This window comes from Apteryx mantelli, chromosome 10, assembly GCF_036417845.1.
Source record: "Apteryx mantelli isolate bAptMan1 chromosome 10, bAptMan1.hap1, whole genome shotgun sequence".
Taxonomy (NCBI): Eukaryota; Metazoa; Chordata; class Aves; order Apterygiformes; family Apterygidae; genus Apteryx; species Apteryx mantelli.
In genome coordinates, this window is record NC_089987.1 from 6080459 (window position 1) to 6102291 (window position 21833).

The 21833-nt window shown below is 38.0% G+C and overlaps 1 protein-coding gene and 1 non-coding gene across 7 annotated transcripts in view; one reads left to right on the plus strand and one right to left on the minus strand.

Moving 5' to 3' along the window:
- The window catches only part of LOC106483325 (uncharacterized), a 25377-nt gene continuing 3544 nt past the window's right edge, over positions 1-21833 (plus strand). The window contains exons 1-2 of the transcript XR_010885281.1: positions 1-54; positions 683-6587. This is a non-coding gene — a transcript (uncharacterized protein). The remainder of the gene's footprint in view (positions 55-682; positions 6588-21833) is intronic.
- Positions 7527-21833, minus strand: part of ATMIN (ATM interactor) — a 14825-nt gene continuing 518 nt past the window's right edge. Inside the window, exons 2-5 of one of the 6 annotated variants that reach the window (XM_067302437.1) lie at positions 18952-19068; positions 17616-17741; positions 16233-16432; positions 7527-15524 (exon numbers count right to left, since the gene is read on the minus strand). In XM_067302437.1, coding sequence (XP_067158538.1) covers positions 13694-15524; positions 16233-16432; positions 17616-17741; positions 18952-18963 — 2169 coding nt within the window. In that variant the 5' untranslated portion in view covers positions 18964-19068 and the 3' untranslated portion in view covers positions 7527-13693. The other 5 variants (XM_067302438.1, XM_013941172.2, XM_067302440.1 and 2 more) reach the window with 5 other exon arrangements.

A 21833-nucleotide genomic window follows, 5' to 3' on the forward strand; every position in this document is an offset into this window, starting at 1 on the left:
CGCCGCGGCCGCCCGCCTCCTCGGCTCTCTCGAGCTGGTGTTTTAAACCAAGAGGTGCCTTCCCTCCTTCCCTCCTTCCTTCCCATCGCCTTAACTGGCGTCACGATGTCCCTCCCGCAGACACCTCCTCACTCGTAAAACGCTTTTGCTTCAAACACTGCTCCGCGGCACGTGAGCTGATGTACCTGGCCTTACCTCGAAGGCTCTGCTGCAAGGGAGAAGCATAATTTTACTTAGGTTTTGATTTGCTATGTCAGAAAGGTCCAGGCCTTTTTTCCTTTGCAGTAGGGAGAATGCATCACTTTGGAATTCTTCTATATAGATTAGGGATTTTTTTTCATACTCAATTTTATACCATAGTGAAGAAAAGATGCATAAACTTCTCCAAGACATTGCAGGAGTGGACAGTGTTAGGTTAGACTAGTCTGTTCTCAGACTCTCAGGATAAAACTGAAATTCCTTAGGGAGGGAATATGAAATATTAGAAAGTACTACAATATTAAAAAATGGGACTGGTTAGGATTAGAGTTACTTGTTATTTTAGGCTTGGTAGAAAACTTGAATAGCATATTCAGAATAGCATGAGTGTTCAGTTACATCAGCAAAGACTATATCTCTGCTACTTTTTTCTGTTTACAATGCTTTATGTTATCTTACATTTAACATGTTTCTCTGTTACCAGGTGCAAGGTTGGGGTAAAACTGCTCCATTTGCCTGCTTTCAGCTGCAAAAACAAGCCAAGAAATCAAAGGCAAATGAAACTGTCAACAATTGCCTGTTTTGCTCAGACATGTTGCAGTCTACAGACAACAGTTTAGGCCAAGAAGTCAAGACTAGAAGAAATCAGTCAAAATCTGACGGCAAGTTAAGTGTAGATGCTATAGCTGAATCAGCTTCAGAAAAGGAAGAGATTTCAACCCGTTCTAGTAAGTAACTGTTATCCTACAACAGATGGCATTAAAACAGACGTACATCACAGCAAGTTACACCCTGTTCAAACATCCCAAGGTGAGAAGAAGAACCTGCCAATAACAGAATACTATATGTGGAACCTAGAAGACGTGAAAAATCCAGAAGCGGTGAGGCAAAAAGAGATAAAGCCCCAGGGGCTTAATATGCTCAATCCAAATGGCTCTGGATCTTTGACTTCAAAGTCTTTACTACTATTTCCACCCGTGAAAGATGCCACTGCCAATGATACTTCAGACCCTTCTTGGAAGAATAAGACGACTATTATCTCTCAGAAAATGCTCAATGGTACTTCAGTTGAGATTGCTTCCTATAATCAGGATGCTAAAGCTGTAGAACAGAAGGGTAAAAAGGGAACTGATGTCATCAATGATCAAGTGAAGGAAAAAATAGAAATTCATGAACCGTCATCATTTGTGCCAAGCCATACAAAGGTCTCACTCCCGCAGGAAGATCCTGAGCAGTCACAGTGGCATTGTGCTTTTGCGACAAACAAAAATATTGCAACCATTTCTAATCCTATCGCTTTGAAAAAGAACAGTCATCATGCCTGTAAGCAGCTTCCACATACAGAAGGAATACAACATACAAAACATTATGATATCCAAGGCTCTTTAACCAACAGTGTCAGGAACAGATATGTTGAGGTGAAGCAAGAAAAAGAAGCAAAAATACAGGAGGTCCCACCTCTTTCTGGACTATTACCTTCCGTACTGGTCAGCCGTGTTGCAAGAGCTACGCTGCCATCTAGACTGGCCTAACATTTTTATATTGTAATTTCATGCCTTTTGTTTGCTTGAGGGAAAAAAATGAAGATTTCTTTGTGAGCAATCTGGATATATGTAGTGTCTGTAGATGCTATTAACAGCATTATAAGCTGCTGAATGCCAATTACTTTCACATAGGTTTAGTTTCTTCTTGACCATTAGATAGCCCATTAGAGCCTTAAATAGCTTATTCTGGGGATGAACTGCAACCTCTTCATTCAGATGCAGTCTGAATGGCTAGTGTAGTCTAGCATGGTATTTAGGTATTTGATCCCACTAAGCGCTGGAGCAATGCCTAACTAAGAACATTCTTAAATCCATGCCTACTCAACAAGGTATTTAAGAATATTCTTACCTTAAGCAGTGTTTAAATCCTATTGAACTTAACAGACTTTTGCATACATTCTTTGCTAATTTTGTACCTAAAAGAGAAGCAGAAATAACCTGGAAAGCACACAGTAGTGGGACTGGAAGTTATTTACAATTATTTGTTCTTAATAGTTTTAAATAGACCTATTTTTTAAATCCTGGTAATGTTTTATTTGCTTGTTTCTGTTTAATAGACACATAGACCTTGTTTCATCTCATAGTAAATAGGGGGACTTTTAGATCAAATTCTATTTTGTTTGTGTTAAACATAACAGCTATTTACAAATCAAAGTAAAGTAACAGTCTTTCCATAGATAGATAGATAACCGCAGTTTGGTTGTTATAGCTTCTACACACGCACAACAAAGAGCATGCTCCTTAGCGTTCAGGACAGAGATACACTGCAACTTACCCTTCCCCTCTTTTGATGCCTTGATGGAAATTTGGAAGTAATAGGGACAGATAATACCAGTCCGAGACTCCCAATAGCATAAGGTTTTCACTTTAAACCAGAGCGTTAAATTCAGGAATTCATTGTCTTTTCAGATTTAATTCTTTATTAATAAGTATGTGCATAAATGTAAAGTTTTCAGCATTTTTCTGGCATCAATTTATTAACAATTTATTCATCTTCAGGTATCTGTACATCAGAGCTAAAGAATAATCACCTTCTAGAGGCATAGTGTAGGTAAAAAAAAGTTGTTATGCAGAATGGCTAAATGATTATATGTTTATTCCTTTAAAAAAGAGAAGGATGACAGGGCTTCATCTCTTCACCCACTGCTGGAGTGCAGTGACCTCTAGAGAAGCGTGTAGGAGCTGTGTACAAGTGTTAAATAATAGTTCCAGCAGTTTGCATTGTGTCCTAATACAAATTTTACTGGAAATTGCTTAGGAAATCTGGAAGTTTTCTGGAATGCTTAAGTAAATTATGTTACAAGTCTTCTCTGCACATACTGTGGCATATCAGCTTGAGGTGCAGAATCCTGCACTGGAGGTTAGACCAGGGCTACCATTTTTCTGGTGGTAAATTTGATTTTTCTAAATACGGTATCTGTATTGGAGAGAAGAGTGCCACCTACTGAACGGCTAACAAAATAAACACCTATGACAGAAAAAGCTCGCAAGTGCTTTTAAAACTACTGTCTTTCATCTGTATTTCTTCACTTTTCCTGAAGAACAAAAGCTGAGTGTTTCAATCTGAAATTACAGAAATTTTTCATACCTCTTTCTTAATCTGCTGCAAGTCAAGAGAGAGAATGCATAATTCTAAATACATTACGTTGTCCAAATGTATAATGGGACTATCCTACAAAAAGGGAACAAAACATCACTTGATTCATACCTCGACAGTGTAGTGGAACATTGTTCCTCAACGCTCTTGTCAGTGATCTCTTTTTTCCCAGTGTTTTTATCCAACTAGTAGCTACAAGATTTCCCCTTTTCCCCAGTGCAGAATTTCCCTCACTCGGCGACTTCTTAAGATTTTACAATAGTTCTTTATATAGCAGTCGTGTTATAGATCTTTGATAAGCACAGTGATGCATCAGCTTGAAATATGGAAAATGAGATTCATCACCAGAAAATCATTTTAAATAGAAATTTATACAGGACAGTAAAAATGAACACTTTCTACTACTTAATGAAGTACTTAGATTTCATAATGTCGCTGGAAAATACATTAAGTATTTTATATTGCAAGGTCAATTTATAAATATTTTAACAAGAATGTATCAATAAGGCAATTTTTGTATGTGACGTTTTCGTGATATTAAAGTTAGAAATGGAGCAGTGGGTGATTTTAAAATAGGGTAAGTGGTAATATTAATTTCCAGTCATACTTTGTTGTAGAAGAAACCGATTGTCATAGCTGATACTAACATCTATATGCATCCTTCATCTCTTTCAATACCCTGGATAACTGAAAATCTCAGCCAATGATTATCTGGAGTCAAGTTCTTAGCTGTTAATTTCCAGGAAACATTTACTTTTTTGTTGTAGTAACTTGCAGAATAGAAAGTTTGGCATAACTGCTATGCAATTATAATGCTACAGTTACACAACTGCAGTATCATTCTGGCAGAACAGAGACATCCTCTAACATGTGATTTTCTTCTCTTCTTTGTCCCCTTTCCTTCTCCCTCACTCTTCCCCCAAGTTAACATCCTTCCCCATCCTGTGCTTCGTATTTAGATATAAGATATACACTCCACAAGAGAAGGATCCTTCACAAATAGCCCCAGAATAAGCATCCAAGTGCATATATACTTGTTTCCAGTCTCCAGTCCACTAGGTAGAAAATTTAAATGTATATGCGCCCGTGAAATTAATAACAATTTCCATAGCCTGGAAGGAGGGAAGATGGTCTCTTCCATTCAAACAACTGAAAATATTGCTGCTTCAGTGTGAAAACTGAAAAATGCACTGCTTTATCACCTAAAAATAAGCAGAGCCAAACACGTTCATTATAGTAATCGTAAGTTGGCAGCCGCTGCAGACAGACAGTAAATTCTTTAAGACCATAGGAAAAAATCTGAATTCACAGGGAAAACTATAAACTTTATTTCCATGGTTTTCAGTGTTTCATACCAGATAAAGATTTTTGCTAACATTTTTGAAACTGCCAAATCTGTTTTGATTAGAAGGAAGAGTTTTTACTACAAACTGATACAAGATGCTACTTCCAAGTCATACTTCTAGATTATTGCTACAAGGCCTGTGAAATAGGACTCTTCAGTGTAATTTCATGAGCATGTGTGGAAATGGATGTAAATTGCCAATTTAGAACTTCTCCAAAGAGCTGAAAAATATTCACAAAGGATATAGAAAAAAATCATTTTAACTCTTTTGGTCTGATAAAGAATGTGAAAACCTGTGTCGGGATCACTAATGCACTTGCTTAAGGGTATAGGTGATTATTTTTTACTGTTGGAAAAATCCACTAATACTTACATAGACCTATTATACTTTGTTTCATGTAAAAAACTTGGGCAGAGGTGCTCCTTTCCTCTGCCATCAGATACAAAATAAGTTTAACAATTTTGTCTGCCAATGTTTTTTGCTTACATACTCATACAAACATGGTTCCAGCAGCTTGTGGAGACTTGGCCCCATCAGCCAAGTTTACAAGAGATCAGTTAAAAACTAATTGCAAGATAGTCTCCAGCAATTCGGCAAGAAATAGCATTTGCAGGAGGGGAACACTTCTAGCCTGCTACAGCAAACCTTTCCATTGTGCTCCCTTGACAAATGGCTTTAAAGAAGAAAGGGATAATGGCAAATTACATTCTGCTTACTCTTTATGGGACAAAAATAAGAATTTTCCAAGAAAGGAATGCAATAAAAGGCAACCCAAAAAGCTGACAACTAAAGGCCTAGAATATAAAGACTGAATTCACAACACTTCAGTCATCATAATCTTAATGAAGTTATGTGACCTCGAAGACATTGGCTCTTCTACCACAGGAAACAACAGCTTCTCGTTTACATTTAGATTCTTCTTTTGAGAATGAAGGCAATAAACTTAAGTGCTACAGCAGTTAAAAGTGCTTCCTGTATTCCAGGTGCCAAAACAAAGCAAGTGAAAAGGGAATTGCTGACAACACTATAATAATATAATGATGGAACACCCAAAAGTTAAATCAACAACCTTCTTTTTTCCTTTGTTTCCTTTGTTTTAGGTTTAAATTTCCAGAGGACTCATTCCACAGGACTCACTGTCACTGGCAGCAAATCCCTGAGCCAGATAGAAAACGTGCCTCTATCTTTAATTCCGTTGTTTGGACGGAAGACAATCTGCTTGCCAGCATGCAATTTCTTTAAGTGAAGGAAATTCAGGATCTACACACAAACCAGTCAGGGATGGTTTCATTGCCAACAGAAGAAATAACAGTGAGTTATTAGCAAACCCACAAAAAAGTAGTTCAAAAAGTACACGAGGCTTCACTGATTTCCAAACAGCCATTATCTTCCTCAGCAATCAAGACTCAAAATTTCTGTCTTGCCTTTTAGACTGTCTAGCCACTTTTGAAAGTTTCATGAAGCCAGTCTGTCAAAGACTTCTGTTCACAGGCCAAATATGCTCTATTCGAATAATCCAAAGCCTGAAATAACTCTGCCTAACCTAAGCAGAATGTCATTCCTGTAACAGGAATAGGACTATTTCATTCCTATAAGGATAGGCAGTATATTATGCACATGACTATTTGAAAGATGATTTTAAATGCTCTGAACAGGAACTTAGTTTCTAGATACCTATGCTTCTCTGGAAACATCTTCCATATTTCGCTACCACTATGGTTGAATGGTGCCTTATGCAAATACTTACTCAGAGCATAACGGGACCAAACCCAGCAGCCTGGTCTGCATCAGGGAATGTTGTCTTGAATGTAGCCACTGCAACAGTACAGGTGAACTTCCAGTCACTGAGCATCTGCTCCTTCACCTACTCGGAATTAATATGGAAGTTGACAAGATACCAGGGTAAGAGTAGAAATCAGTATTCTATATCCTCCAGGTAATAGAAAATGATGGGATTAAGCATGGGGACTGCATAGGATAAAAGGGGATAAAGTATCATGCATGCTCCAAATCAGCTTAGTCCAGCTTTGTTTATATTCACAATGGTAAAAATTGTTTTCTCAGTTATACAAAATATGTTGCAAAATAATATGAACTATTAGATAGGATTGTAATTTTCTAGTGGGATACTTTGAAAACTAATCAGCATAATGCAGTTGAATTTCTACCTGATGCTACTTATGACCCTAGAGATCTTGAAAATTAAGGGAGGGATGGGATGGATGGTAAGGCAGAGGAAGAATGCAAAGCAGTCCTTCAATCCTGAGGGTCTATTGCAGAGGAAAGGCATCTGTCAGCGAAATGAAACTCTAGAGGTATCCATTTTGCATACAAGGTAATTAAAGATTAAAGTTTTCACTGTGAAAGCCTTGTCTCTTTATGAACGCACTGCTGAGCGCTTTGGGATGGAGCATCACGAGTGCAGCCAGTCTGGATGCAGCTAGTCAAAAGAGCCTTATCTGTGTATGTGCGGTTCAGTACCAAAGTCTACGACAGGTTCACTTAAAATGGAGAATCTCCCTAATGGAGGTTTATTTCAGGGTCATGAAATGTAGCATCTTGTTAAATCTGATTCTATTTGTGTTCTAAGTTTAAACTTCCTATAACTCATTGACAAGTAGGACTATGCTGGAAAACATAGGGTTTTGCAGTCTCTGGAGATCAAGCACTGACTTTTAAAGACATTTTTAGATTACAAAAACTCTACTGATTCCAAAGACACCTAGCTTTCAGAAGATGTGATGTTAAGGAGTGATGGATGGCACTTGTTAATAGGCACTGTATACCCTACCCATGCCTCTGTAGGCAGGAGATCACAGCCATTAAAACAGAAGACAAAAATAGATTGAAGTTGACTTTATTCCAAAATATGTATAATTTACAGGAGTAAAGAAGTGCTTCACTGGTGAACAAAATGTTTCAACACTTGTGAATAACTTACTAGTAGCTTTATGTAACATTTCAGTTTCCAATAGAGAGAAATAAACAGTATTTTGGCACAGGGTTTTCTTTGCATGCATTATACTTAAAAGTTTCACAATTATTAAGACAACATTCCTTCTTTGGGATTGTCACTTGTAAAATAGGTATAAGAAAAGAACACTTGCTTTTTTCTGTTCATTGCAAGTTTATTGGCTTAAATAGCAAGAATCGAACAAGAACATCCTTTGGAAACTAAATTTCTCCACTAGATGAAAATCTCAACAGTGATGAGAAGACAGACATTTTAAGGACATTTCTCAGCCTTATTGAGATTGGCTCACCCATGCTTTGGGAAAGACTCTCCCATGAGACTTATTACTCATCCATTCCAAATAATTAAAAGTTTAAATTAGATCATTTCAATCAATGTTCAATTCTGTAAGCTGAAAAATATGGCTATCTTTCATATCTAGCTTTATTTTATCAGATGCACTTGTAAGCACTGTGTATATAGAAGTGTGGTCAAGTTAGCTCTGCATGCGAGTGCTTGAAGCATGCATGTAAAGCATCACTCATGGTGAAATGGGAGCTGCACAGCTTACATCATCACAAGGCATCTATTACATCCCATTGCTAGTTATGTTGAAGATACTGCTAAAAAGCCAGTATATGAAAAAAAATCAGAAGTAAAGGACTTCTGTTGTTTAACTGAAGATCAGCAACTCCTTCAGGAATTTCCATTATTTCAAGGCTCTCCAATTACATTTTTAGTGATGTGGAAGAGTCACATACACTAAGACAAACCTAACATCAACCTGACTGCAAGGCAATACAGAGTTGAATGATGTGGCTCCTTGATTCTGTTCATTGCATAGCAATGGCATTTTAAACAAGAAAATTCAGTCATGCTCTAAGCAGCAAATCCTTCAAGCACGCAAATTCTGATTCACATCAACCTTTTAAAAAAATAAAATACAGAAGTTGCAAGTTTGCACAACACATTGGAAAAGCAGCTTGCTACCATTAAACAACCCTATCCTCATAGTGTTCATATAAAATCCTAAATGGAAGCCTGCTTACAGTAGATCTATTCTATTAGGAACACAAGCGTAACAGCACCTTATAACAAACATGAATGAAAAAGCTGCAAGGCCCACAATGTTAGCAATGTTTTGGTGTGAATGTATTTGGAACAGTAAATTGTACATTAAGAACATGTTTTAAAAAAACATGTCAACAACAGATTAAAGCAAAGGAAGCTGTACACCTTAGTGATAAAGGTAAATAAAAGTTTGGTTCACCTCTGAATTGTCATTTCATTAACAAATATTCTTTTGCAAGTTGAGCACCTTATATTGATTCAGTATGTAATTATATTAGTCTTATAATTTACTTACCCAATGTTTGAAAGGTTATTAACAAAAAACCCTTAGATCTGAATCCTGCCAACACATACATCTTTTTACCTTAGTCCCACCAAAATCAATTCACATCCGACTCTAAGCACGTGAGCATGTGTTAGCAGGATAAGGACTGCAAATAGTGGAAGGCAGTTATCTTTGTTCACAGGAAAGCTGGTTTTGTTGCCTCTACGCTCTCAAGGTACATATGGGTAGCAGGGAAATTTAGCCTTCTGTTGTCAATGAAAAACTGACTGAGAGTGTGCCTAGGAATAAAATTGTGTTAAGGAGCATTAGTTAAGTATATTGTTAAATTACAGACCCTGATTGAATTGTTTAAAATCAGAAGAGGTCTCGCAAGGCTTGTTTTACAGTTGTTTAACTTACATACGCTTCAGAAGAGAAAATTTTCTAGACACGACTTTGCATAGCTAAGAATATACGGGGTTAATAAACTCTGACTTTAAACTACCAATATCTCTTAGGCTGGCATGAAGAGTTGAGGGGGAGGATTCCCTCCGTACCAAAGCAGGAAGAAGTATTTACAAGCATATTAGCATAAATAGATGCAAATATAAGTAGAAACATACATCCACTGTTAAACAATTTTTGAGCATGAAGTGACAAACATGGAAGGCAACAAGACAGACCTCTCATTTTTCAGTTGTTCTGTGCGTATGTTCTCATAGACTGTGAAAGGAACGTGTCCCAGATTTGCTTATATTTAATTTGATTTTTTTTATATACCTTGAAAACAGAATGTGTTTACCTTTTATAACAATCAGCATTCTCTCAAAAGCCAGAAGTTTCAAGTCAATCTACTCAGTTTTGCATAAACACACATGTGCAAATAGCCAATGGAGGCTCACATCTGCCACTGTACTACTCTACCAAACAGGCATAAAATGTATCCATTTTTCCAGAAAGCTACATTTAAGAATTTAAGTGTACAACTTAAATGTATACATAACTGCATTATTCTTAAATATCACGAAAAATCTATTAAAGAATATCTGCCACTGTTATGTTTATCTTCATCTATCCAAAGAACTGTACGAGACCGATGCCATGTTTATTCTGAAATTATGTAGAGCAAGCTGGATTCATTAGATGGCACAGCTAGCAAATTCACCTTTCCTGACCCGCTCGCTCTTCACAGAACACCGCAGTCTCAGTACGGCTGAAATCACAGTACACTGAATGCATCACAGAACGGCTGAGACTGGCAGGGACCTCTGGAGACCATCTAGTCCAACCCCCCTGCTCAGGCAGGGTCACCTACAGCACGCTGCCCAGGGTCGTGTCCAGGCTTTGGAATAGCTCCAAGGATGGAGACTCCACAACCTCTCTGGGCATGAGATGAGGAAAGCTTTTTCTGACAACCAAATGAACCACAAGCCCAGTGAAGTCTTTGAAAAGAGTCTATCAATTGCAGTAACTTGTTAACGGCCTCTCCAGGCATTTTCCATTTTTCTCTGAAGTACCAGGCTACTATCTTTCCCAGAGACAAACCGCTGAACTTGGTGAAGCAGCAGGTTGATACATATTGGTAAATCTTGGACTGACTTTTTCTTTAAATAATAAAGAAAAGCTCAAATGAGCCTACAAAACTACAGACTAATTTAGAGTAGTATTACACAGGCGTAAGAGATCTATCACAGCGTAACTTAGAATTAAGCAGGAAGTGCAAAGAGTAAGGGCAAGTAATATTAGTTATCGCTTCTAAATAAAAATTTGTGCTAAAAGGCTACGGAGAATCTGATGTTACTTTTTCTGTATCTTAGTTCAAATGGCAGTAGAGGATAGACTACTCATATAAAAGAGAATTAGCAAAATAACAAGTCACTATTGACTCATATAATAGAGACAGTGCCTTGAAAATCAGATCAGAGACAAATTACAGAAAAAAGAAGATTAAATATAATCTTACTACTATTAAGAAATAGTTCTGACTAAAGTTAATTCTATAAAACAAAGGCCAAAACAGAAAACTAGCTCTTGGAAAGAAGAAACCATTTAATTTTGAAGAATTACAAGTATTTAGCAACAATATTTCAGATCAAGTTTCATTAGGTTCACTCTGGAATTCAACAGAACTATGAACAGTCTGATTGCAGTCTTTGCATTTTTTTTTTAATATTTAATAAATCCTAAACGAGGACATGTGCTAGCAATCTAGAATCCAAAGTGTTTTCTAATATATGTATATTTATCATTTTTGTTTGACTTTTATAAACAACTCACATGGAATCAAATTTGTGAAAAAATTAATCTTGGTCAAAATGAGCAAATTCCATAGGCAATGCAGGTATGCTTAACTGCTTTCTTAATGCTGCATTTTCATTAAATAATTTCATGGTACTGTGATACTGTGTTAACCTACTTAAATTTAGCTAGGGGTGGGGAATGGTATTTTTGTATTCTAATAGAACACAGAAAGCTCAGAAACACTTTTAATTACAAAATAGAATAAATGAGTAATGATCACATTGTAAGATTCTGTGTCCATCCAAACTGTATGTTTTTTCTGCTAGTCACGGATGTTAAGAGCTTTGGCTTACATGTTAAAAACAAGGTGATTCTCATTCTGACTTGTAATTAGTTTTGGAAATGCTAGCTAGCATCTCAGGTGGCTACGGCTACAGTTTGAAACCTTCTGTAATTCTGCTCCTCATCAGTTAAGACTCCTTTACCAAAAGCAAACTGCTATACTCCTGAGGGACTACAGGGTTCCTTTGTGCAGCTGCTTTAACCAAAGACTGTGGAAGGCTCCAAGCTCTCACCTAGAAACATTGAAAAATAGGATACAAGTTTCTGGGCTAATTTACAAAGATGGTTTCAAGCATAAGCAGAGATTCTTACCATATTAGTGCATTGATTTAACTACGACAATTTAAGCAGTGGTAGGAAGAGACAAAGAAGTTGAAAGGTATTGCTCATTTCAAACGAAAGAAGCCAACTACATCAGATGAGTAACCTAACTCCCATATCCTTGAACCGAGGATACGAAGCAAAGCACAGAGCACAGCGAGTCTTCCAAAACTAAGGCTTGGACAGACATTACAGATGGGCTGCCTAGCAAACAGGTAGCCAATACCCCTCCCCTTACGCTAGGGAAGTAAGGTCTATTATAGGCCCAGAAGCTCGACATCACATTGCTTTTGTCATTTAAGGTAATGGAAACTAGAACTTGTCCAAGACAAAACCAGAGGCCTCCATTTTGCTGCTATTATAGTAAAAGATAAGAAGCAGTTAAAGCCAAATTCCAGGTTACATTCACAATTGGCTTAACTTTCTTCATGCAATTGCATCTACTGCAAGCTTGGTAGAAGGCGTAAGACAGACATAAAAAATAAAATAAAAATTTAAAAATCCAAGAGGTCATGTATTTCTCTTCAACAGATCAGTCCGTTTAAATTTGATTATATTCAGAAAACTTTCCAAAAAGCTGCTGGCACGGAGGGTTGCAGATCAATGCGCAAAAGCAGGACACCCCTCTTCCAAAAGGGCTTCTGTGAGCTGGTCTCCCAGCTTTCTTCTACAGGCTCCAACTGGCATTGCTTTTCAGAAGCAGGAAGTCCAAGAACAGAGGTCCAGGTGAGGATGCATTTTAGAGAATTTAATTTCCCATTTCTAAAGATTTTTCTTAAGGTAATTGTAGTATAAGCCATTATAAGATTTCTCAAGCTATATCCTGATAGAGCTAGGGGAATTTCAGTAAAACCAAGTTATTCCAGTCTTTCAGGCACACACATTTTAACATTAGTGTCTTACAGTCACAAACGATTTAAGCAAATCCCTCCTGAAGACTAAAAATATTTTAGTACACAAGTTAAAAGGACAGCATGCTAATTTTCCCTATAACTGTGTATTCCCAGTTCTTTTCCTACCCTTCAAAGGGGCATCAGTGCCACTTGAGAAAAAAAACAAAAAAACTATTGCTTTCTACATATTTTTAATAATAAATATATTCAAGAGTCTACATTAATAAAGCTAAAGATGAATCTTGCTGAAGAATGCAGTAAGTGGTATACAAGGCAACAAATAGATACTTCTAAAGATCTACAACTGAGCGAATAGTATCAAATCTACTCTGTTGGACGGGTGCTTGGAAAATACCAACTTACACAGGAGTAAGAGCTGTGAAGGCAGAGAATAAAAGAAGCCAGTACGGCTTATATTGGCATATCCATGCCAAATTTAAAATACAAGCTACTGAAAAAAGTAAAGAAAAGTAGCTTACACTAAGAGAATCCTTCCCCATAAGTTCAGGGAAGCATCCGAATTGGACAGGCCAGGTTTTGGTCCAGGACACTGGAACCCTATATGTACGCCAGAAATAAATAGATAGGGGAAAACTTCAAAAGTTTTTCAGTTTAAATTAAAGCAGTATCAGCTTTGCAAAGAAATCTGAGCAGAAAACATAGGCACCACAAAAGTTTAAGGTTCAAATGTACATTAACAAGTTACAAAAAACAAACAAACAAATCACACACACATTTATGCCCACGTAGTTTATGTTGAAGTTACAAATTCAACAGAGTACCTTCAGCATGAAAAACCTCTCAAGCCAACTGCGCATGACAACTACATTCAACAACGCAAAGTGGATAACTTGGTCAATCCACCTCTCCCACCCCAATAACTTAATTTCACACCACAGGAAACAGTTCTGTTACACAGCGCTCAATGGCTGGACTTGTCAGAGCTCTGAAACAAGGAGCACAGTTCTTCACAGGTCTGTGTTTCTACCGAGCTGAACTGGGACTCCATTGTATTCCAGGCTAAGTCAGCCAGAAGAAAATCATCCATTGCTGTCTGTGTCTCATTGCTGGTAAGGAATAAATTCCCAAGGTTCTCAAAGCAACTATCCATAGTCTGTGTTTCGGCACTATTCAACTGGACTTTGCTTTCTATGTTCTGGCTAGGTATATTTTTAGTAGCAGGATACACTTCCGTCTGGGTTTCCGTATCAGATGAGTCAGTACTCATGGAGAAACTAGACTGCTTCAGAATACTGCCTAAAGGCAGATGGGTATTACTGTCCAAAAAGAAATTCAAGTCTGTCTGTGTCTGCGTATCAAACATCTCCAAACCTAAGAAGTTAGAATTTCCTCTGCAGCTATACGATTGTGTGGCACTGTCTGAAAATAAGAAATCCGTCTGAGTTTCGATGTCCAGAGACTCCAAAACAGGCTCAGAGTTTAGGGTACCAAGTTCACTTTCTTCAGTTTGAGTTTGGATATTGGATGCTGAAAAGAACTCTTCAATATCAAAGTCTATTCCTGTGCTCTGCGATGGGCCAGATGGCAGATGTGTGTCAGCATTAGAACTAGCGTCAGACAAAAGGCCACGATTATCCAGCGTCTGGCCAGACATGTTTCCTGAAAAGATGTTTTCCAGATCACTTAGTAAGTCCATTGTCTGGGTTTGATTATCCATTGTATTTTGAGGTGGAAGTATATTAGTCTGTGTATTGAAGCTGATAAGGGATTCTGACTTCACTGTATCTTGATTCAGGCTCTTGCAATTACTTCTTTGCAGCAAGCTTTCATCTATATTTGCAGTCATTAAATTGTTCTCTGGAAGCCCAATCTGAGTGGAGACATTGTATGACGAATGAACATTGTCAAAGATGTCACTGCACATTACAGCCTGGTCCATTTGCACTCTTCCATCCACAGAGTTCTGCGTTCGACTGGTTTGAGTCTCTCTAGAAATACCACACGTTGGAAAACAGGCCTGGCTAAAAGCATCAGTCTGAGCAGCTATGGATGAAGTCAGTTTAGAAGCAGGCAGCAGTGTCTGTGTTTGTACACTGATGGGTAATGACACCTGTGAACTGAACGACAGATCTGTCTGAGAGCAAGAGGATACAGAGGAATCGGGAGTCCAGGCTGCAGTTGGTACAAAGTTCTGTGAAGTATAAGATAAGTCAGTCTGTACATTTATGGAAGAAATTTTATTCTTGTGGTAAACATTCCCCAGCTCTTGTCCTGTGTTAGCTGATGTAACCTTATCCAAGTCAACTTGTACACCAGTACTTACTGGTTCATTATCACCAGAATTTGTCACTTTTGAAACAGGCATAGTGTCTTTAAATACAAGTGTTTCTGCCTCCAGTGCCGGAATCAGAATTCCTACAGACTGAGGCAATAAATGAACAGTACTCATAACTGACCCTTGATTATCAACAGCCACTACAACAGGTTTCACAGAAGAGTCTGTGGCAGATACAAATACAGGCAAGTGAGCAAGCTGCATCACTGGAAGTTTAACCAAAGCCACTTTGGGCTTTGGTAAAAGCATCTTCGGTGTACATTTTGGCTGCATTTGCTTAACAAAGTTAGAACTGCAGGAGCCTTCAAAAGGGGCTACTAATTTCACTTCAGATGAGTCCAGTTCCCGAGTGCCAGGATTACTGTTGTGTGTATTGATGAATGCTTCATTTGCTTTCTCTGCCAACTGCTGATTATGTATGGAGGTTTCCATTTTCCTTTTCTTACTAGGAGGATCCCTGTGAACATGAGATCAATAATTTATACTTCTCTTCAAGCACAAAACATCTGCCTTCCATTCTTTCAAGTCACTGCATCGGATATATGAACCCAAGCCACAAACGAGGATGAAAATGAGAAGACCACTAATCCTGATTAAAATATAGGATTTATTCCTCACTCTTATTTAAAAAAAGAAAAAAGCTTACCTATTTTACAGAGACCTATGTTCTAAAGAGAGGTTAAGGTTTAGAGTTTTTGTCTCTCTTTATACATTAGACATCTTCAAATCATAGCGCTTAATTCATTTTCATGCTAACTGGACTATAAAAGAAAATAGACTGAACTGTATTTCACACCACAGTTGCCAGCTGTATACATTTCCAAATGATCTCCACTTTCATGAAACTAAAAGCAGTTCCAACAAGTATCCCTAGTATTTACACCATCTAGTGCAGTGTCATCAGTAACTATCTTGCTGGCAGTGCTTCCTGTTTTATATGTGGGAAACCTGATCTTACTGATTAGGCAATTAATCATCATCGCCTTCAACAAAACAGAAACTGCTAAAAGCAACAGAACAAAGAAACTGAAAACAGTTCTACAGCTAAAACGGTGTGAGCCAATCTCCAATTTAATCAACAGAAAGGGGACAAAAAGGCAGTACATAGGAGACAGAGGACTCGGGGATGAACACAAGCAGCAATACTTTACTGCTTCACTTTTACCTGTGTTCTGCAGGAATTTCATGGCCAGTTCTGTAAATATGAGACAATAATGCTGTTCTGCTGGCATAAGGGCACCCACAAGTACACTGGAAAGTCTTGCCACAGTCCTCTATATGCCGCTTCAAGTACCATTCTGTACCATAGGAGTTACTACATTTATCACATTTGTGCTTCTTTTCAGCATGCATCTTCATAAAGTGCTAGAATACACAATGAAAAGTAAACATCAGTCTGCAGCTGAGTTAAAGAAATCTTTAGGGGAGACATCGACACTTGCAATATTTTATATGTTAAATATCATTGAAGAATAGAATTAGAAATCAGAATCTTTTGAAAATCTCATGAAAAAAAGTTATGAGCTTAGAGTGTTTAAAAATTGAAAATCTTCTTGTGCTACGTGCATCTCAAAATACATACCTTCAAGTTAAGAAAACGTAAGATTGAAAAATTTCATTGTCTGAGTTGGAGTAAAGGAAAAAAGCTAGAGTATAAGAATTAATAAGTTTATTTGTACAAATATTTGTGTATACACAAGATTCATATTGCATTCAGCTCTCCAAGCTGGGAGAATGGATCTACTGGGAGGTTCCTGATCATATTAGCTCCATATCAGCAGCTTTCGCCACTTAAAACATTTATCTGCATTTTAAAGAGCAACATAATCTTATAGGAGGTTTCTCCTAATCCTAAAGGAGGTTCCTTACTGACATTAATAAAGCTAAAGATGAATCTTGCTGAAGAGGGCAGTAAGTGGTATACATGGCAACAAATAGATACTTCTAGAGATCTACAACTGAGTGAATAGTATCAAACCAAACAAGTCAATTTTAGAGCAAAGGACAGAATTTTTCTTTAAAATTTCTGGCAGCAAGTGCTAGTCACCCACGGTCTCCATGGATGATCACAGATGACCAAAAGCAGAAGAGTAGGTTTTTACTCACACAGAGAAACAATTTTTACATGCTTTCTTAAACAGGTAACTTGTAAACCAGTGCATTTTGAGACTAAAGCAGAGAAAAACCCTTACCTCTTCCCCACTTAAAAAAAAGTGGTTTAAAAGCATCAGCTACATCTTAAACCCTTATTGGTTGCTCCTGTGATTTTCTTCTCCTCTTTGATCTTTTTCAAGCTTATTAATTTGGGCAGAAGGGCTGTCTTCCATCTTAGCAGAACATACCAGTGTCTGCTTGATCAAAAGCTTCAGGTCCTCCAATGTCAACATGCAAACATGCAAATTCACCAACCATACGCCCACATGGAGTTTCTGCATACACTTCTGCAACTTCTGGATACATGCTGGGGGGCTTTTCGCATATCTGAGTGCAAAAGTGTACATTCTCTGGAGTAGAGAAAGTCAGGACCAAATCAGGAAAAAAGGAATACCTGTTTTACAAGAGAAAATTGGGAAAATGGTCTGTTTGGTCCTCTAGGGCAGCCTTCAATAGGACAGCAGTAGAATTTCTGTGAAGTTTTCAAACCCTTCCTCATTGGTGCATTAAGTTTTCCATCCTGAAAAAGTACAATTTGACAAAAATTCTACAGGTTTGTGTATTAAAGACAACATTCAGAATATACATCAACTTTGGCTCAATTAGTTCACACACCTCAAGTTAAAAGCACTTTCCTAACCGATGTGATACTCCAAATGGTGTGTTTCACCTGTTTAGACGCTATTTCGCTCGATCAGAGTTGCCAAGACAAATCACAGCAAGCTCAACAGAGTAATGGCATCGTACTAGTTACTTCTACCAAGATACTCCTGGCCCCAAGCAAATTATACATGCCTTTTGTGTTGAGCCAACAAGCTTACCCTACAGATACTAAAATACACTGCCAATACAATGTGATTTTACTTGTTAGTAGAGCAGGCTACTTGCAGCACACTGTGTAACACAACACTTCTCCATCACTGGAATTCTGTCAGCACCATTTAGAGTTTATTTGTAATAAAATGAAGAATGCAAAGTACTTTCTGTCACTTAATTTAGAGCATAAACCAAAATTCACTTAAGTCTGTGAAACTAACAACTGTTTGCTAATTCTGAATCCGTAAACGTTAAGTGACTAATATACCTGTGCTCTCCATGCAATCCACCTCAGTGGCCTTATCACATGTGCACCATAAAAGACAGCAATATAACTTGTTCACAGAGGGCCTCAAAAAATAAAATAAGAAGGATGCATTAATAGGATTGTCCAGATTGCTCAACAACATAAAACTGATTCCTACTGAGGACACAGCCATGGAAACCAGGCAAAACACATCCCTCTAGACATACTCTATCTGAAATCTTTTGGTCTCAGTCAAAACATCAGGCACCTGTTCTAAGCAAAAAATTTAAAAGCAAACTATTAGAAAAAGGAAAATCCAATGCTCAGTGTAGCTCCAAGTCTTTTTCCAGTTTCCTAAGCCTGACTAGGAGGCCAACCAAGTCCCCAGTGCCAGGTACAACAGCCTATGATGTGATCCCCGAGATCATTATTCAGATAAAAATTACTGGAGCATGCCCTGTTTGGGCTCCTCTCCTGATTTCCTTAGCAAGATGACAGTGAGAGTAAGCAGAGTAAGTGATGAAATGCTGATATTATACCAATGATTTCCTAACTACTTTCTTCAGGCAAATCTCCAGCCACTTCACATTTACATGGGTTACACCATACATAAAGAATTCACAAAATGCAATAATCATCCTATGTGAAACAAAGAAAAAGTACGTACAACAGCTGCCATGACATTGCTTAGGTCTGTTCTTCTCACCTAGCTACAGCTGGTCAGGACTTAAACTCTGTTCAGACCTACTTTTATCGTGCTTTTGGAGTATTCATTTCTTTTGCCCTGCAGGAATATCACAAACTGGATTAGTAAGGTACTTCAAAGATTTTGTTTTCCCTCAAACCATCTTTCAATTTAACAAATTCTATGAAAAATATAACATTCCCTTCAAGCAATGTTTCAGTTCTATTTCTAGATACTCAGCCCTGTCTCTTGACAAAGTCAATTAGCTTCCATTTTACCAAAAAACCCTCTGGAATAATTTTTCGGACAGGGAGTTTTCATATAAGGTTTTAAACCTTCCTCTGCCCTTCTAAGCATCCTTCTGCACAGGCAGCAGATTTTCCCATGGATGAGCCATTTGTAAATGGGCCTGTTTTTATCTCCCTTGTGACTGTGGATTCAATGCCTCAATTTAGATAGCATTAACCTAAGTCTCAAGTTATCTTTAAAATAGCGCAGCATTGTTGCTAAAGGTTGAATAGTTACTGTGATTGTTTTTGCACCTTAGAGAGCCACTGCCCAGAAGAGAGGAACATGACTCAACAATCTAGCTGTTCCAGTCCTGCCACCCCCAAATTAATTTTTTTAACCTCAAATTTACCCCAAAACACTTTGATCAGATACCAATCTAGAAGATATCAGACTTCTTCCTTCAGAAAGAAAGATTTGCCTTAATTAAAAACTAGGTTTAATATCCTTCATTGCAGAGGAAAAATCAATAAGCTTAGTAAGCAGCAATTAGCCTTACTTGGGAATAAATAAGTTATTCCAAGTGTGTAAAATTTAACATCACGACCCATCAGATGACAGTGCAACCAGAAATATGTTCAGGCACTTAACAGGCAAACCACAGTCAGATTTTTCAGAACTACCTGAATGCTAAATTTCTACCAATTGTCTAAATGCCTGATAACATGCTTCTATAAGAGCATCCCAAGACCTTAATAAATCACATTTCAATTTCTGTAGTAGCTCAGAAAAAAACCAAAAAAAACCTAAGCTGTAAAATAATACCAAGTGTTTAAAGGCTTTATAAACATGAGTAAGAAGCTTTTATAACAGATGGAACGTAGATTTTGAGGCACAGATCACAACAGATTTGTTGTGACAAGTTGAAAGATACTCTACACATCCACGTAACCTTTACCATACAGGAATCGTATTTTGACTAACTTCAAAGTCCTCCTAGCTCTAAATGGTTAACCTTAGATCTTCACAGAAATTTGGCTGGCCAGTCATATTTCAGACATTTTTCACGAGTCTACTCCTTCTGATTTTACTTCTCATGGTTACACAATACCCACCTCCACAATTATTGGTGGATATTTGTTCAATTAACTTATCACAACGCAGACATTTGTATTACACGGAATACTGACATTCAGACAGGGCTTGTATCATCAATATGGAAAAGAGAAAGTAATAATCCTTGCTACTGATTTAGCCAAGGTGAACCTAGTGAGGCCTTGCCTCCCTGCAACAGAGAGATTTACTCCACAGGATTAATTTAAAACATGGTTACAGTATACTGTAGCCAACTATTTAAAATATTCTTTGTAAGCAGGAGATTACGCATTTCTTTAGTAAGTAACAGGGAGAGAAGTGCAGTTATTCTTATCGTCAAAAATATTGAGCTTGCGTAAAACCCGTGTTTGGGTAACAGGCCGGGAAAGGCCAGCTTTCTGAGTGCGATCTCCCTGGTATCACAGGCATCCACAGAACCCTCTCCTCTACAGGAATTGATCCAGCTTCATTTTCAGAGTGGACAGACATCTTCCCCTCTGCCTCATAAAATATTATAGACAAAAGACTTAAGTATTCAAAAAGTTTTCAAATCTAATATTGCCAGCTTATATTCATCGTTCCCGTTTTACATTGACTTAATTAAGCTAAGGAGCCAGCAGACAAACATTTATCTATTAACACTTGATCATATCATCTTTGTTAGACCAAACAAGTCAAATTCTTACAGTCTCCCTTCAGCAGCCACTTGCCGTTCCCATCCTCCTGTGTATTCTGACATATTCTTCTGCCGTATTTTAGGATTGCCCTTCTCACAACAGCATCCCCCTAAAGGCTCATATGCCTACAACCAAATAGCACTTGCAAGTGTTTTCCATTTAAGATTTTCTTGCTACAAACCAGGACTGATCAATTTGAAATTTCTGTCATCAGTTCACAAGAGCATAACCTTGTATTTTTACTACCGCACTTGACCCTATTTTTTCCAGGGTCATCCTGCTTCCCTGTGCAAGTGTCCTCATCTCCTTCCACAGAGACAATGCCCATTTTGGGTATCAAAACATCCTACGGGTACTGTGCTCATTAATTCCAGGAATAGGATTTATCTTCATGTACCTGGCACTGCGATCTTAAAAAAGTAGGATTATATTTATGAAAAGCCTACACTCCAGAATACGCTCACCGAACTGTTGCTGTCCCCCTGCCCCACAGGCTGCGTTTTCTCACCAGCACTATTGTAATGAAGGCTCGTTTCCAAAATGGCATCCATCTAGGCTTTTTGGCTCACAGACACTTTTAAAAAACAAACCAAGCAGCCCAGCATAACTACAACACTCGGTATTTTAATTATGACGGGTTACCAACTGCTAAGGGGAGAAAACGCAGCATGTTTGTACAGCGCTTAAGAAATAGGGCCAGTGCTTCTTATCACAGAAAGATAAGCAAAAAGCAAACAAAACAATAGAAACAGAGTCCCCAACACTTTAAACTACCCCAGCTTTTGCTAACGTTGGTACCAGACTGGTCGTTTTCTGTACGCGGCTGTAGCAGAGTCTCGGCGCGGGCGGGAGGACGGCGCGGGC